Genomic DNA, 14,556 nt, shown 5'->3' with positions numbered 1-14,556 from the left:
GCATATAATTGGTTTCACCCTCTGTATGAATATGCTTCTTCACTGAACATTCATTTGAGTTGTGAACAAACTGAATGTACTGGTAAACTCATCTGCGACCAATATGAACGATACGGTCATCATGAACGATGATCTGCTGACCGAGAGTAGGAGTTGAATGTCGTTCGGTCATATCGTCAATCTCGTTCAAAAGAAAAGGGGCTGGATGAATAATGAATATAGTGAGTGATGATCACACATTACAATGACATACAGACGTTATTATACTCATAATTATTTTAAGGCAAGTATTGTTGTCCTTTTTTTAACACTGCAGTGCTGAATTCTCTTAGAATTGTAAGAAAATCTATTAGAATTGGTGACTGTTTTCAGTTCAGTGCAATTACTTAAAAGACGGTAATTTGGCAGCATCTGCAGGCGCAAAGGCATCATTTCAAGATCTGGTTAGTGAATGAATCAATGAACGAATCTGAATGATCAAAAGAATTGAGTCACTAAAAGTGAATCAAAATCACCACCACTAATGTTCACGTGAGAACCAACGCACGTGCTACACAACCGGAAGTACAGTGTTTTTTTACAACTGGGCTGGATAAATGCTGTACAGAAGCTTTGTTGGTTTTGATCTGTATTTGCATCTGTTTGTTTACTCAATGGTGCATTTGTGTGCTTATCGTGGATGTCTCAACCGAGAGAAAAACTTGAGATTACGTCCGTAACATGCCAACGCAATTTCATCACACGAGAGACAATGTGAACTCCGCACTCTTGTGAATGCGTAAACTGCTGCTGACCAGAAGCGATGGTTTATAGTTAAAAAGTACTTGAAAATGTATGTTTTTGCACCAAAAGCAAATTTAACCGCTGGAGTCATGTGGATGATTTTTATACTGATTGTCTGTTATTTCTGGAGCTTAAAATGCAAGCGAATGGTGATCAGACATTTGAAGGACCTACTTAGCGGAGATCTTTTTCTATTTTTCTTCAAATGTATTCTGGTGAAGAAAGTAAGTTATACACACCTGGGATATTATATGAATGAGTAAATGATGAGAGAATTTTCATTTTTAGGTGAACTATCCCTTGAAAAATTAGCAGACCAATAGGTCCACTGAGAGATCTGAAATCTGATACTTGGGTTAATTTCCCATTACATGTGTCCTTGCTTTGAGAGTTCTAGCCAGTTTTTCTCACCAGTAAACAATATATTTAAATAGGGTGCAACAGTAATCATGCAATTTGTTTTTTTGTGGGCTTGGTTCTGGAAGTATTTTTTGCATTGATATTCTCCATAAATAAATATTTTGTACAGGGATCTAAGCCTAGAAACAAACCAACTAGCTCCGAGATGAATCACAGTAATAAAATGTTTGTTTCTTTGCACATGATGTTTTTGAAAAAAGACTGTATTCTTGACATCTTTTTAATGAGAAAATGAGAATATAGAGATACAACAACATTTTCACAGATGGAACCACTTGACCCAGCTTCCAATCAGAAGCTCTTGAAGCAGACAGTAGTTCTTATTGAATTACTATAAAACTTCAGTCACCATGAGGAAATGTAGTACTCAGATTTGCGTGGATGGTTTGGAGCGTTTTGTCATGACTATCTTTGTGTCACTAGAATGATTTCTCTGAATTGTACGTTGAATAATAATAAAAAATCTATTTTTCTTTAGGCACAGAACAATACAGTAAGTACTCTGGCTATGCAGAGAGCTACAGATGGAAAGAAAGTCACAAAGATGAGATGCCGAGGTAAGAACAATTATGGATTACTGATAGTAATTTTAAGGCATACCTCTCATATCCCTACTCCCAATATTTAGCTAGCTATCATAATTGTAACACCAAAGTTGTAATCAGTGCATTGCTAAAATAAGGGGGAAATTGACTTTTTCCTGTGCTCAGGGATGATTGGCAGCGGAGGTGCACCGAGATTGTCGCCTTGGACGCTCTGAAGTACAGACATTTCATGGAACAATTTCAACCTGAGAAAATGACCCGAGAGCTCAACAAGGTTAGCACATGCTTCAAGCACAAATTGCACAGGAAAGAGGTTTTGCTTCTCATTGATGAAATGGAAAGGAAAGTCCTTGACCCTTGGCATGCTCTAATGGCCTTTTATTCTATTTAACCTTGCCCGGAATCCACCAGGCGGTGTTACTTAGAGAATTTAATGAGTCATGAGACAAGCCTTCTCGTCAGTGTCTTGCATTCTATAGTGAATATGATGTGTTTATATTTGTTTCTATGTGACATCAAGATTTCTCCCATACCTAGGCCTACTGTGGGTTCATGCGCCCTGCTGTGAACCCTCAGAATCTGTCTGCTGTTGCCACAGGGAACTGGGGATGTGGTGCGTTTGGAGGTGATACTCGACTCAAAGGTATGTGCAGGTCGAAGAATACAAAATAATGTGAATAGAGCATATTCTGTTCCCCACAAAGTGAAGCTACACAACAAGACAGGCTCTAATAGTGCATGTTCTAGCTAAATTATCTTTAACAGTTTAAATAAATAGTTAAGAATTTGGGAACAAACTCTTAAAAGTAAAATACACCGATCAGCCACAACATTATGCCACTTGCCTAATATTGTGTAGGTGATACCAGAACAGTGCCAAACCGCATCTCAGGAAATCCCAGGAGATCAGCAGTTACAAAAATAATCAAGCCAGCCCGTCTGGCACTAACAATCATCCATGCCATTATCTGAGCAGCCAATTGTGTGGCAGCAGTGCATTATATCATGCAGGTATGGGTTGATTCACATCAACCAACAGAATGAAGAAAATTTAGTATCTCAGTGATATGGAGTGTGGCATGATTGTTGGTGCCAGACGAGCTGGTTTGAGTATTTCTGTAACTGCTAATCTCCTGGGATTTTCACGCACAACAGTCTGTAGAATTTACTCTAATTGGTGCCAAAAATAAAACATCTAGTGAGCGGCAGTTCTGTGGACGGAAATGCCTTGTTGATGAAAGAGGTCAACAGAGAATGGTCAGACTGGTTTGTACTGGCAAAATCTACAGGAACTCAGATAACCGCTCTGTATAATTGTGATGAGCAGAATAACATCTCAGAATTGCTATTCTGAGATGTGGGTTGGTGCTGTTTTGGTGGCACGAGGGGGACTTACACAATATTAGGCAGGTGGTTTTAATGTTGTGGCTGAACTGTGTGTGTGTGTGTGTGTGTGTGTGTGTGTGTGTGTGTGTGTGTGTGCGTGTTTTTGTGATTTACGAGGACAATTTTGTAAGTTACAAATTAGTAATTACAAGGGTATTATGCTATAAATGTGATTTATGAGGACATTTCTAGTGTCCCCATAATTCAAATCGCTTAAAAATCATACTAAACAATGTTTTATTGAAAATGTAAAAATGCAGAAGGTTTTCTGTGAGGGTTAGGTTTAGGGGTTGTGTTAGGTTTAGAGGATAGAATCTATAGTTTGTACAGTATAAAAGTCATTATGTCTATGGAAAGTCCTCATAATGATAGGTAGACCAACGTGTGTGTGTATGTGTGTGTGTGTGTGTGTGTGTGTGTGTGTGTGTGTGTGTGTATATATATTATATATATGTATGTGTGTGTGTGTGTATATATATATATACTCATAAGATGTTTCACAAAAACATTTCTCTTAAGATCGTTATTTCTATCTTCAGCTTTAATGTGTCAATATGAAAAATACATTTTAGACATTTTAAACATTCATTTTGCAAATAGAAAAGATTAGAATAGAACAGAGTTCTCTGCAAGAGATGGCATTGCCCCAAACAGCCCCCCACTACATCGAGTCAGCGATTACATGAAGAGATGGAAGAAATGGAGACAGCCTAAATAGATAGGAGAACTGTCGTAAAGTTTGGAACATCCTATCTGCCAACAACCAAGAAAAACTGTCCAGGTGTATCTAGGAGAATCAGGGCTGTTTTAAAGGCAAATGTGGCCACACCAAATATTGATTCGGCTTTTTTATGTTTACTGAACTTTGTTTGATGTTAATTGATAAATGAAAATTATTTATGGCATTATTTTTGAAGACATCCTCACTTGGCAACAGTTTTCACAAGTGCCTAAAACTTTGGCACAGTACTGTATACACTCACCTAAAGGATTATTAGGAACACCTGTTCAATTTCTCATTAATGCAATTATCTAATCAACCAATTACATGGCAGTTGCTTCAATGCATTTAGGGCTGTGGTCCTGGTCAAGACAATCTCCTGAACTCCAAACTGAATGTCAGAATGGGAAAGAAAGGTGATTTAAGCAATTTTGAGCGTGGCATGGTTGTTGGTGCCAGACGGGCCGGTCTGAGTATTTCACAATCTGCGCACAACCATTTCTAGGGTTTACAAAGAATGGTGTGAAAAGGGAAAAACATCCAGTATGCAGCAGTCCTGTGGGCGAAAATGCCTTGTTGATGCTAGAGGTCAGAGGAGAATGGGCCGACTGATTCAAGCTGATAGAAGAGCAACTTTGCCTGAAATAACCACTCGTTACAACCGAGGTATGCAGCAAAGCATTTGTGAAGCCACAAAACGCACAACCTTGAGGCGGATGGGCTACAACAGCAGAAGACCCCACCGGGTACCACTCATCTCCACTAGAAATAGGAAAAAGAGGCTACAATTTGCAAGAGCTCACCAAAATTGGACAGTTGAAGACTGGAAAAATGTTGCCTGGTCTGATGAGTCTCAATTTCTGTTGAGACATTCAGATGGTAGAGTCAGAATTTGGCGTAAACAGAATGAGAACATGGATCCATCATGCCTTGTTACCACTGTGCAGGCTGGTGGTGGTGGTGTAATGGTGTGGGGGATGTTTTCTTGGCACACTTTAGGCCCCTTAGTGCCAATTGGGCATCGTTTAAATGCCACGGCCTACCTGAGCATTGTTTCTGACCATGTCCATCCCTTTATGGCCACCATGTACCCATCATCTGATGGCTACTTCCATCAGGATAATGCACCATGTCACAAAGCTCGAATCATTTCAAATTGGTTTCTTGAACATGACAATGAGTTCACTGTACTAAAATGGCCCCCACAGTCACCAGATCTCAACCCAATAGAGCATCTTTGGGATGTGGTGGAACGGGAGCTTCGTGCCCTGGATGTGCATCCCACAAATCTCCATCAACTGCAAGATGCTATCCTATCAATATGGGCCAACATTTCTAAAGAATGCTTTCAGCACCTTGTTGAATCAATGCCATGTAGAATTAAGGCAGTTCTGAAGGTGAAAGGGGGTCAAACACAGTATTAGTATGGTGTTCCTAATAATCCTTTAGGTGAGTGTATATTGTATTTTTTGTTTGGCTGCACTTTGTTTTGTTGTGTTTGTCCATTCGTCCATTTAGTTATTGGTTTATTGTAATCATTATTTTTTTTATTTTAATACCTTGAGTACATTTATGTCTGTATTTTTTTGTATTCAGATATGGGTATGTTGTGTTTTGGTGTGCAGACACAGGAGAGGAGCTATCTCACTGTTTGAGCTAAGACAGGTTTTTCCACTTTCCTGTTATTGATCAGCTGACACGCATATATTATATTTTCCATTAAAAGTGCAACAGATTCTCCAGCCTCATCCATATATTCATTGCGAGCTTGTGACTTTGACATCTATTGTTTTCTGATGTTATGATAGGAGTCAGTTACATGAGATTATTCCAACCCTTGATAGTTCATGGTTGTTGAAACCATAGAGCATTTGGAAAGAGTGTGTGTGTGTGCACGTGAGAGTGTGTGTGAGAGTGTGAGTGAGAGTGGGGTTTGTTTCTGGAGCTAGGTCATTTACACTAGTAAATTCATTTGGAGTTATGTTTTGGGAAATCTGTTTAGTTTTATGTTATAGCTGGTTATACTACAATGTAAGTGGTTGCTCTCATTTAAAAAAATATTCATTCATCAGTGTGCTGCATTCAACCTCTTTAAATATTTAAAATCTTTAGACTCAATTTGAAGCTGGGTGACTAAGATTGAGTCCCTTAACAGGGATTGTTAGACATGGATTATTTACCTTTTAAAAACAAATTGGATGTGTCAGTCATTTTCTCTACAGCTACGAACTTAAAGAATACACACTATGCAGTCTGTGATGTATCACACCACATTTTAGTCATCAGTATTTGTTGCAGAACCTCAGAGAATGTATTAACAACATATAATACATGCAGTGTTTGACTGACCCTTCATTGAGCTAATAGGGGGTGGGAGGGGTAATCTGCACCCCCTCCCCCACTTTCATATTCTATAATTGAATGCATTAATGCCATGAATCCATCATTCCTGTGTAATGAAGCTTGCAGTAAATTCTGCAATGAAGGAAAAATAATATGGCTTTACTGTCAATAAGCTGCTCTGATGTAAGTGGAAAGGCTTCCTAAATGGTTTGTATAGTTGAAGCTCAGTGGAACTGTTGCTCAATGTCAACCTTGTCGATTTGTCCTTCCAGCTCTGCTCCAGTTGATGGCAGCCGCTGAGGCAGGGAGAGATGTGGCCTATTTCACATTTGGAGATGAAGGACTCATGAGGGATGTGCATGACCTGCACACCTTTCTCAAAGACAGACAAGTGACTGTGGGTAAGGGATCTGCTACATGTCATTATTTAGACTGATCTGATTTAGATCTCTAAATATCCAAAAGTATGTGTTTTTTTTTTATGATTCTAAAAAAAATATAAAAAAATAAAGAATGCATTCTTTCAGTTTTTACTATTCTGCTGAATGATGAAAAAAATCTGAATGAACTTTTTGACACTAGGCTCACATTGTTTTTTTATTTTCTATATACTTTCTGTGCTATAAAAATACATTAAACGTTTCAATTATACCTATATATTTTTAAAACATGCAAAAATAGATCAAATAAAAAGTAAAACTGCTGCAGGAGCAATGTTAATATATAATAACTCACCCAAAAATTTTAAGTTCTGACATAATTTACTCATCCTCCTCATTAACAACACATGGATTTTGTCATCCGTGAAACACAAGATTGAGAGATGATAAGATTTTGATTGTGACGGTCAAGCTCCAAAAGCACATATAAGCACCATAAAAGTCATCCACATCACTTGTACGTTATATAACATTTTCTGATGCCATACTATAGTGTTGTGTGAGGATCATACCGAAATTAAAGGGTTACAGTAATTTAACTCTTCACCCATTGAATGCGGCACACGCGCAAAAACGTCTTTGTTACATGCGCACAGTAACACCACATAAGTATAAATGCCTGGAACCATCGAGAACTGCAAGTGCAGGACATGTTGCCGTGCCAGGCTAAAGGATAAACAAGGCTTAAGGAGAAAAGGCAGAGGAAAAGATATTACACACTTTGCATGTATTGTTCTTTTTTTTATGTGTGAAAGTGAACGAGATTTGAGAATGGGGCAGTCTTCCATGGGGCACTCCCCACACTTTGAGAGCCACTGACTAACTTATAATAGTGGTCATTTGTATGCTACAAAATGTAACCATTCGTTTTTTTTTTTTTTATAATTAAATTGTACCATTTGACCTGTTCAATCTTGTGAGTTGCTGCCTCAACTGTTTCTTTGCCATTTTTCCTGTGTGACTTTTACTGAAACCTTTTTGAGAAAACGCTCTCAGTCATTTATTGTACTAAATTGGAGCGAGCAGTAAACCCTTGCACTCTGTGATTTATGAATGTCTTTGGACGCGCTGACGCCATGATGCTCGCCATCCCTCAAATCTTTTTTCTCTCTCTCTGTCTCTCAGGCACTCTATATTGCCTCTTAAAACAGTACTCTAGTGTGGTGAGTAAGAATGCCCAGAGGCCTGATGTCAGTCTCTATGGGTTCATCTATGAGCAGGTCAGTACAGATCCGGACCCGGAGCCCAACCCTGGCCCGAGCGACAGCCACATGCCCACTGAGCCTTGCCCCAGTCCTGCAGACTGCCATTAATGCTGGCCAATGACTTACTGACATAACACTGTCTAAAATGCCTCAGTGGTTTCTTCTCCTTTAGAAAGACATTTTAGGTGATTTTCTAATATGTGATATAAGATAGCATGTTATGCCTTTTTTTCTACCAGTGAGTATATTTCTGGTGAACTTCATTTAGGTTTGATCAAATGGGGCCTTGAATGCCAGAGAAAGTCTCCTATGGTCAAATTTACTGCATGATTTTGTGAAATTAAATGATCAATTTAGAGCTGGGTGACCCAATATGTAGTCTTGTTTTTTCTGCTCTTATCCAGGCATTAACACGGATTCAGAATAAAGTCTGTAGAGATGTCTAAAAAAATATGCATGGAAAACCTCTAAATAGACAATAAGATCCCCTGTAACACTTAATTTTGAAATGTATTGCACAAGACTTTCTGATTTTTCTGCCATAGTTGGAACAGGAAAGTATTGCTGAAGTTTTCAAATGTGTCTATTTGATGATAAAAGACATATAAAGGAAATGTTATGTATTGAAACTTGTATAATCACGCTAATGGAACTGCTGCAATATCAGATTGTGGAAAAACATGTAGTAAATATCCTCTGCATGACATTTTTAGCAATTTATTATGCTCAAGGTTTTTACTGTTTTGATTAAAGGCACCTTTAAGAAATGGGGTTGATATTTAAAGTTAGTGAATATTTTGATATGTTGTGTGTTTTATTATGATTTGATAATTAAAATGGTTGATTCTGCCACTTCTCAGCTTTACCTTTTAACTTGTGTGTGTACATTTTCTTACATTTTTTACATTTTACTTGACAAAGAAGCAAACTCCGCTTTTAACAGCTGACTGTTCTTCAGGAAAATTGATCACTTTCTCTGTGGATACAACATTGTTTAATGGCAGTCATCATGTTTAAGATTTCTTATTATGTAATGTAACAAGCCAGCTCCTGCCTATAAGAAGTTTATCAAACCTTCATATATCTCACAGGCCATATTTTATTTCCAATACATACTAGAAGTGATAGAGCCCGCCTTAATCTGTTCTATTGTTAAACATTGTAACCGCCTTGCAGTACAATCAGTGATACACAAGTATACATAGATAAGTGCAGAGCTAATATGTTGCTTTTGCTTTATTAAATATTTCATTGCGTTTGCAATTGAGCATAAATAATCTCATGCATCCAAGTTATCATAATGAAAAATTGCCATTACAATCTGTCATGGTATTTGATTTTGTGAGGTTCAAGATGTATCAAGCAGTATGTATATTCATACAGAATGTGCCTGTGACTTTTCGACATGACTTAATAAGTTCATGCTAATACGGGTTGTGTAATCAACAAAAGCAAACATTGTTCTTATTGTAGTACTGTTTTGACCATTGGTTGATTGTCCTCTTTTGATCTGTGGAATCTTCACCTTTGTTATTTCTGGTTTTAATCAACTGCAAATGTTTTTGAAACCCTCATCAATTAATCCTACAGCACAAGTACCACTCTGTGTCCAAAAGATGGTCCCTTATAAATCATTATTTTTTTAAAGATAAATGTTGGATTCCTCTCTCTCTCTCAAATACAGTGGTCATTAAGGGTCAGACTGTAATAGAAATGTAAATGTCGTTGAAATGAGTTAAGTACTATCTTCAACAACTGATTCAGAAGGAACTGTTTGGTGCCGAGTAGAAAATATTTTTTTAATGACTGCTGCCTTTAATAAGATGCATCTATTTTCAGATAGCAGCCAAATGGCATTTTCACTCATAATTGCGTTACCTTACTTGCACTTGGTTACAAGACTGTGTGTGCGCGCACGATCGTGCGTGAGTGCATAAGTTGATCAAAAGCCATACAGAAAATTATGGTGTTGGGACAGATGTAGATGTTTCATTAAAGTAGCTTGTATAACAGCACCACAATATGAACCTCTGACTCGTCTGAAACCTTGTACAATTTTGCTGTTATGTTGCACTTTGATTATAGCATGAATAGTGCTACTCAATAACAAATTCACTAATTGTGTTTGCATATAATGTTAACAACTCTATTTAAGAGTCAGAATTGCTTTATAATAATTGCATAGTACATGCATGACATCTGATGCATTTTGTCACCTATTCTCTTAACATTGTAGTTTATTCACAATGTACACTTTACTTTTGAGACGACCATGATAGTGACTCAGTGATGATTAATGACAATGCATTCTTTTTTCAGTGGTTGGCCACTACAAGAGTAATGAAGCTAGTTTGAAAGAACTGCGGGGGATGGAAGGCAATTAGCTCTGACTGTAAATTCCAGCAACATAAAGACTATCAATCTGGATAACTGAAACTGCATGTCCAAGTGAATTCTGCACAAAAAAAAGCATAATTGTCTAAATGATTAAGAATCAGATGTTTCTGAAAATATAAATGTTCTCATTATCAGACCTAGGCACAACTTCATTTGATGTTTCTCATTTCTATAAATATTTAATTGGACCCATTTAAACAGTGGTTGTCGGTTTTAATACAGTACTTGTATGTTATAATTACTGTTTAACCTGTAAAAAAGGAAAAGGAAAATGCATTGTTGTGGGCATAGTAGGTTTTCTAAGAAAAAGCGCTCTGCAAGAGATGAAAAAATTTTATATATATATATATATTACTTACACTGTATCAACAGTATACGGTAGCCTTTATACTGTGTGTGTGTGTGTATATATATATATATATATATATATATATATATATATATATATATATATATATATCAAATATACAATATAATCACAAACCATTTATACTACATTTTCACATTGGCTGGCATATACTGTATATAAACTATTATATATATATATATATATATATATATATATATATATATATATATATATATATATATATATATATATAATAATCACCTACCAGCCAATGTGAAATAAGCAATCAGGTAAGATCTGTGATCTGTTGTTTTTCCCAACAATATGAATATTATGGGTAACCCTGCATGCGCTGTAATTGTAAAACTTCTGTTTCTTGAACATCACATTAAATATGCAAATAGCCTATGCCTGACCCCTGCCAGAGTCACTCGGTAGGCACACCATCACAGCACAGGTGCTTTTCTCATGCATTATTTATAGTGCCTATATTCTTGGTTACTGGATATGTGTACATTGTTGTGATAAAAGTGGTATATAACAGCAAAACTTTACATAGATTAAAAGTAAAATATGGAAAATTAGTTATAGTTACCCTAAACTAGTTACTTTAGATGCTGCGTTAACAGATACAGTTTAGAGCTCATACACTGAAGAACTGCAGTGCCGCGCTCACTGCGTACAGTGCGGATTATGGAAAGGATTTGACTTTGGAGAGATTATAGAACAGACAAAAGAAATTCGACCCAGACCCAAACCACTGCCGAACTGAAGCGGACCGTCTCCGCGCAGCTCAAGGTGAAATTTATTTGTTATGATCAGAGATGCTACACTGAAAGAGTCGCTTGCGTCGCACGAACAGTTATAACCTAGATGTGTGTTACGGAACAGCTGTAAACAAAACCGGCACATCGATGCATATTTAAGGCTTTTAGCTGAGATATTTGCGTCGAATAAATGCGCATTGTGTTATCTGATATTGGAGGTTATTGGGGAAAGAGGGGTTTATGAGCGCTGTTGAAAATCAATTTGTCATCGAAAAGGTTGAGATAAAGGCCGAGCTGTATTTTAAAGCCCTTAATAAATTGCCGGTAGGCTACTTGAGGCACAGATAGATAGAGCAAATTTAAATACAGCGCTACAGTATATTGTTATTAATTTGGGAAGGAGGTTCATTACTGACATATAAATCCTGCGTAAAATATAGACCAATGAGCTCATCCATGTAGGCAGCGCATGGCAGAGGACATAGAGGTTCATATTCATGAATTATTATGAGACGTTTGAGTTAAAGAGAGATGACGATGAAGTAGAAGGTTATTTCATAGGCCGATACATATACAGTATGTTTTGGTTGCTGGAATGCTTGGATGCTTGTTTGGCATATATACTGCTTAATCACATAAAAGACCCCATTAGTTGACCAGCTTAACTTAGGGAAACATGCAGGTCTACCAGCATGACCAGCTAAAACTATTTAGTTATCTACACGGCAAGGTATCCAGGCCAGCACTAACCAGTTTGCTGGTTTAAGCTGATAATTTCAGAGAAAAATCTCTGATTCAAATTTGATTATTGAAAATGGTATTAGTCAATAATATATTTTAATATGCACACCAAACACACACACATACAGGTGTATATATATATATATATACACACTCACCTAAAGGATTATTAGGAACACCTGTTCAATTTCTCATTAATGCAATTATCTAATCAACCAATCACATGGCAGTTTCTTCAATGCATTTAGGGGTGTGGTCCTAGTCAAGACAATCTCCTGAACTCCAAACTGAATGTCAGAATGGGAAAGAAAGGTGATTTAAGCAATTTTGAGCGTGGCATGGTTGTTGGTGCCAGACGGGCCGGTCTGAGTATTTCACAATCTGCTCAGTTACTGGGATTTTCACGCACAACCATTTCTAGGGTTTACAAAGAATGGTGTGAAAAGGAAAAACATCCAGTATGCGGCAGTCCTGTGGGCTGAAAATGCCTTGTTGATGCTAGAGGTCAGAGGAGAATGGGCCGACTGATTCAAGCTGATAGAAGAGCAACTTTGCCTGAAATAACCACTCGTTACAACCGAGGTATGCAGCGAAGCATTTGTGAAGCCACAACACGCACAACCTTGAGGCGGATGGGCTACAACAGCAGAAGACCCCACCGGGTACCACTCATCTCCACTAGAAATAGGAAAAAGAGGCTACAATTTGCAAGAGCTCACCAAAATTGGACAGTTGAAGACTGGAAAAATGTTGCCTGGTCTGATGAGTCTCGATTTCTGTTGAGACATTCAGATGGTAGAGTCAGAATTTGGCATAAACAGAATGAGAACATAGATCCATCATGCCTTGTTACCACTGTGCAGGCTGGTGGTGGTGGTGTAATGGTGTGGGGGATGTTTTCTTGGCACACTTTAGGCCCCTTAGTGCCAATTGGGCATCGTTTAAATGCCACGGCCTACCTGAGCATTGTTTCTGACCATGTCCATCCCTTTATGGCCACCATGTACCCATCCTCTGATGGCTACTTCCATCAGGATAATGCACCATGTCACAAAGCTCGAATCATTTCAAATTGGTTTCTTGAACATGACAATGAGTTCACTGTACTAAAATGGCCCCCACAGTCACCAGATCTCAACCCAATAGAGCATCTTTGGGATGTGGTGGAACGGGAACTTCGTGCCCTGGATGTGCATCCCACAAATCTCCATCAACTGCAAGATGCTATCCTATCAATATGGGCCAACATTTCTAAAGAATGCTTTCAGCACCTTGTTGAATCAATGCCACGTAGAATTAAGGCAGTTCTGAAGGTGAAAGGGGGTCAAACACAGTATTAGTATGGTGTTCCTAATAATCCTTTAGGTGAGTGTATGTGTGTAACAGGAGCCAGCTGGCAGATAGCTGTGCAGTGTGTAAAACCTCTTTAGCCTCCTTGTTAGCGCACCTGCCTCCCAAGCCGGAGAGTTTGAGTCCCTGTTTGGAGCGGCGACAGGGCTGGTTAAAATGGTGCCGTGACCCAGATGGGAGTGAGGGTTAGGAGGGTGAGTGTAATGGGAGGCAGCCGGTTGATAGCTGTGCAGTGTGTAAAACCTCACTCTCCTGACCTCAAGAGGTACTAGAGGCTGTAGCCTTTAGCCTCCTTGTTAGAACACCACACCCATCTCCCATGCCAGATATGCTGGTTCGAGTCCCGTTTGGAGTGGGGTGACAGGGCTGGTTATTTATATATATATATATATATATATATATATATATATACAGTCAGGTCCATAAATATTGGGACATCGACACAATTCTAATCTTTTTGGCTCTATACACCACCACAATGGATTTGAAATGAAATGAAGATGTGCTTTAAATGCGATGAACATCGCTGACGCTAATTTTCGGAAGATCCTGGAGACGTCGAAAACATTTTGTGCGACGCGCAAGTAAACCGTAAAAAGATATGCCGACTTCTGGCGACAGCGGAGGTTCGTCACAACGCTTGTGCACGTAGGCTATTCAGTACTCCCACAGTCTTTGTAATGTGTTTTAGCAATACATTTAACATTTATAATGTGTTTAGATTTTTTTTTATTGCCTTTACAGGGACTTTAACACTTTCTTAAACATTTGTACAGGTCATAATTGCAAATGAATCCCTTACCTGAAAAAGGTAAAATAACAAAAAAAAAAAGTTTATGATAGATATCACCATGGTTGCGAATTGATAAAAAAAATATAAAGTATACCCAAGATTTTGGCCATGTTGCAGATGTCTTTCACTGTTCACTGATAGTCAGGCATTGGTGAAAAGTCTAACTTCATCAATTTATTCTGCTAAATTGTTCATACCATGAATTAAATATCTATTTTAAAACCTAATCAGAATCAGAAAGATATTTATTGCCAAGTAAGTTTTACAAAAGGAATTCTTTTTGGTTTATTGGTGCATGTCTCAAATGTGCATCAAT

At 37.9% G+C, this 14,556-nt stretch overlaps 2 protein-coding genes across 2 annotated transcripts in view; both read left to right on the top strand.

Annotated features, from left to right (window-relative positions):
- Window positions 1-9,349, top strand: part of LOC127618312 (poly(ADP-ribose) glycohydrolase-like) — a 50,556-nt gene extending 41,207 nt beyond the window's left edge. The window contains exons 14-18 of the mRNA XM_052090694.1: window positions 1,682-1,760; window positions 1,914-2,022; window positions 2,286-2,391; window positions 6,471-6,599; window positions 7,764-9,349. Of these exons, the coding sequence (XP_051946654.1) occupies window positions 1,682-1,760; window positions 1,914-2,022; window positions 2,286-2,391; window positions 6,471-6,599; window positions 7,764-7,951 (611 nt within the window). The 3' untranslated portion in view covers window positions 7,952-9,349. The remainder of the gene's footprint in view (window positions 1-1,681; window positions 1,761-1,913; window positions 2,023-2,285; window positions 2,392-6,470; window positions 6,600-7,763) is intronic.
- A 1,892-nt stretch (window positions 9,350-11,241) lies between these two features.
- Window positions 11,242-14,556, top strand: part of LOC127617801 (2-oxoglutarate dehydrogenase-like, mitochondrial) — a 39,785-nt gene continuing 36,470 nt past the window's right edge. The window contains exon 1 of the mRNA XM_052089885.1: window positions 11,242-11,387. The gene's annotated coding sequence lies outside the window, so the exon portion shown is untranslated. The remainder of the gene's footprint in view (window positions 11,388-14,556) is intronic.

This window comes from Xyrauchen texanus, chromosome 24, assembly GCF_025860055.1.
Source record: "Xyrauchen texanus isolate HMW12.3.18 chromosome 24, RBS_HiC_50CHRs, whole genome shotgun sequence".
Lineage (NCBI taxonomy): Eukaryota > Metazoa > Chordata > Actinopteri > Cypriniformes > Catostomidae > Xyrauchen > Xyrauchen texanus.
The sequence above is the reverse complement of the archived record's forward strand: the minus strand, read 5'-3'. Positions and strand labels throughout refer to the sequence as shown.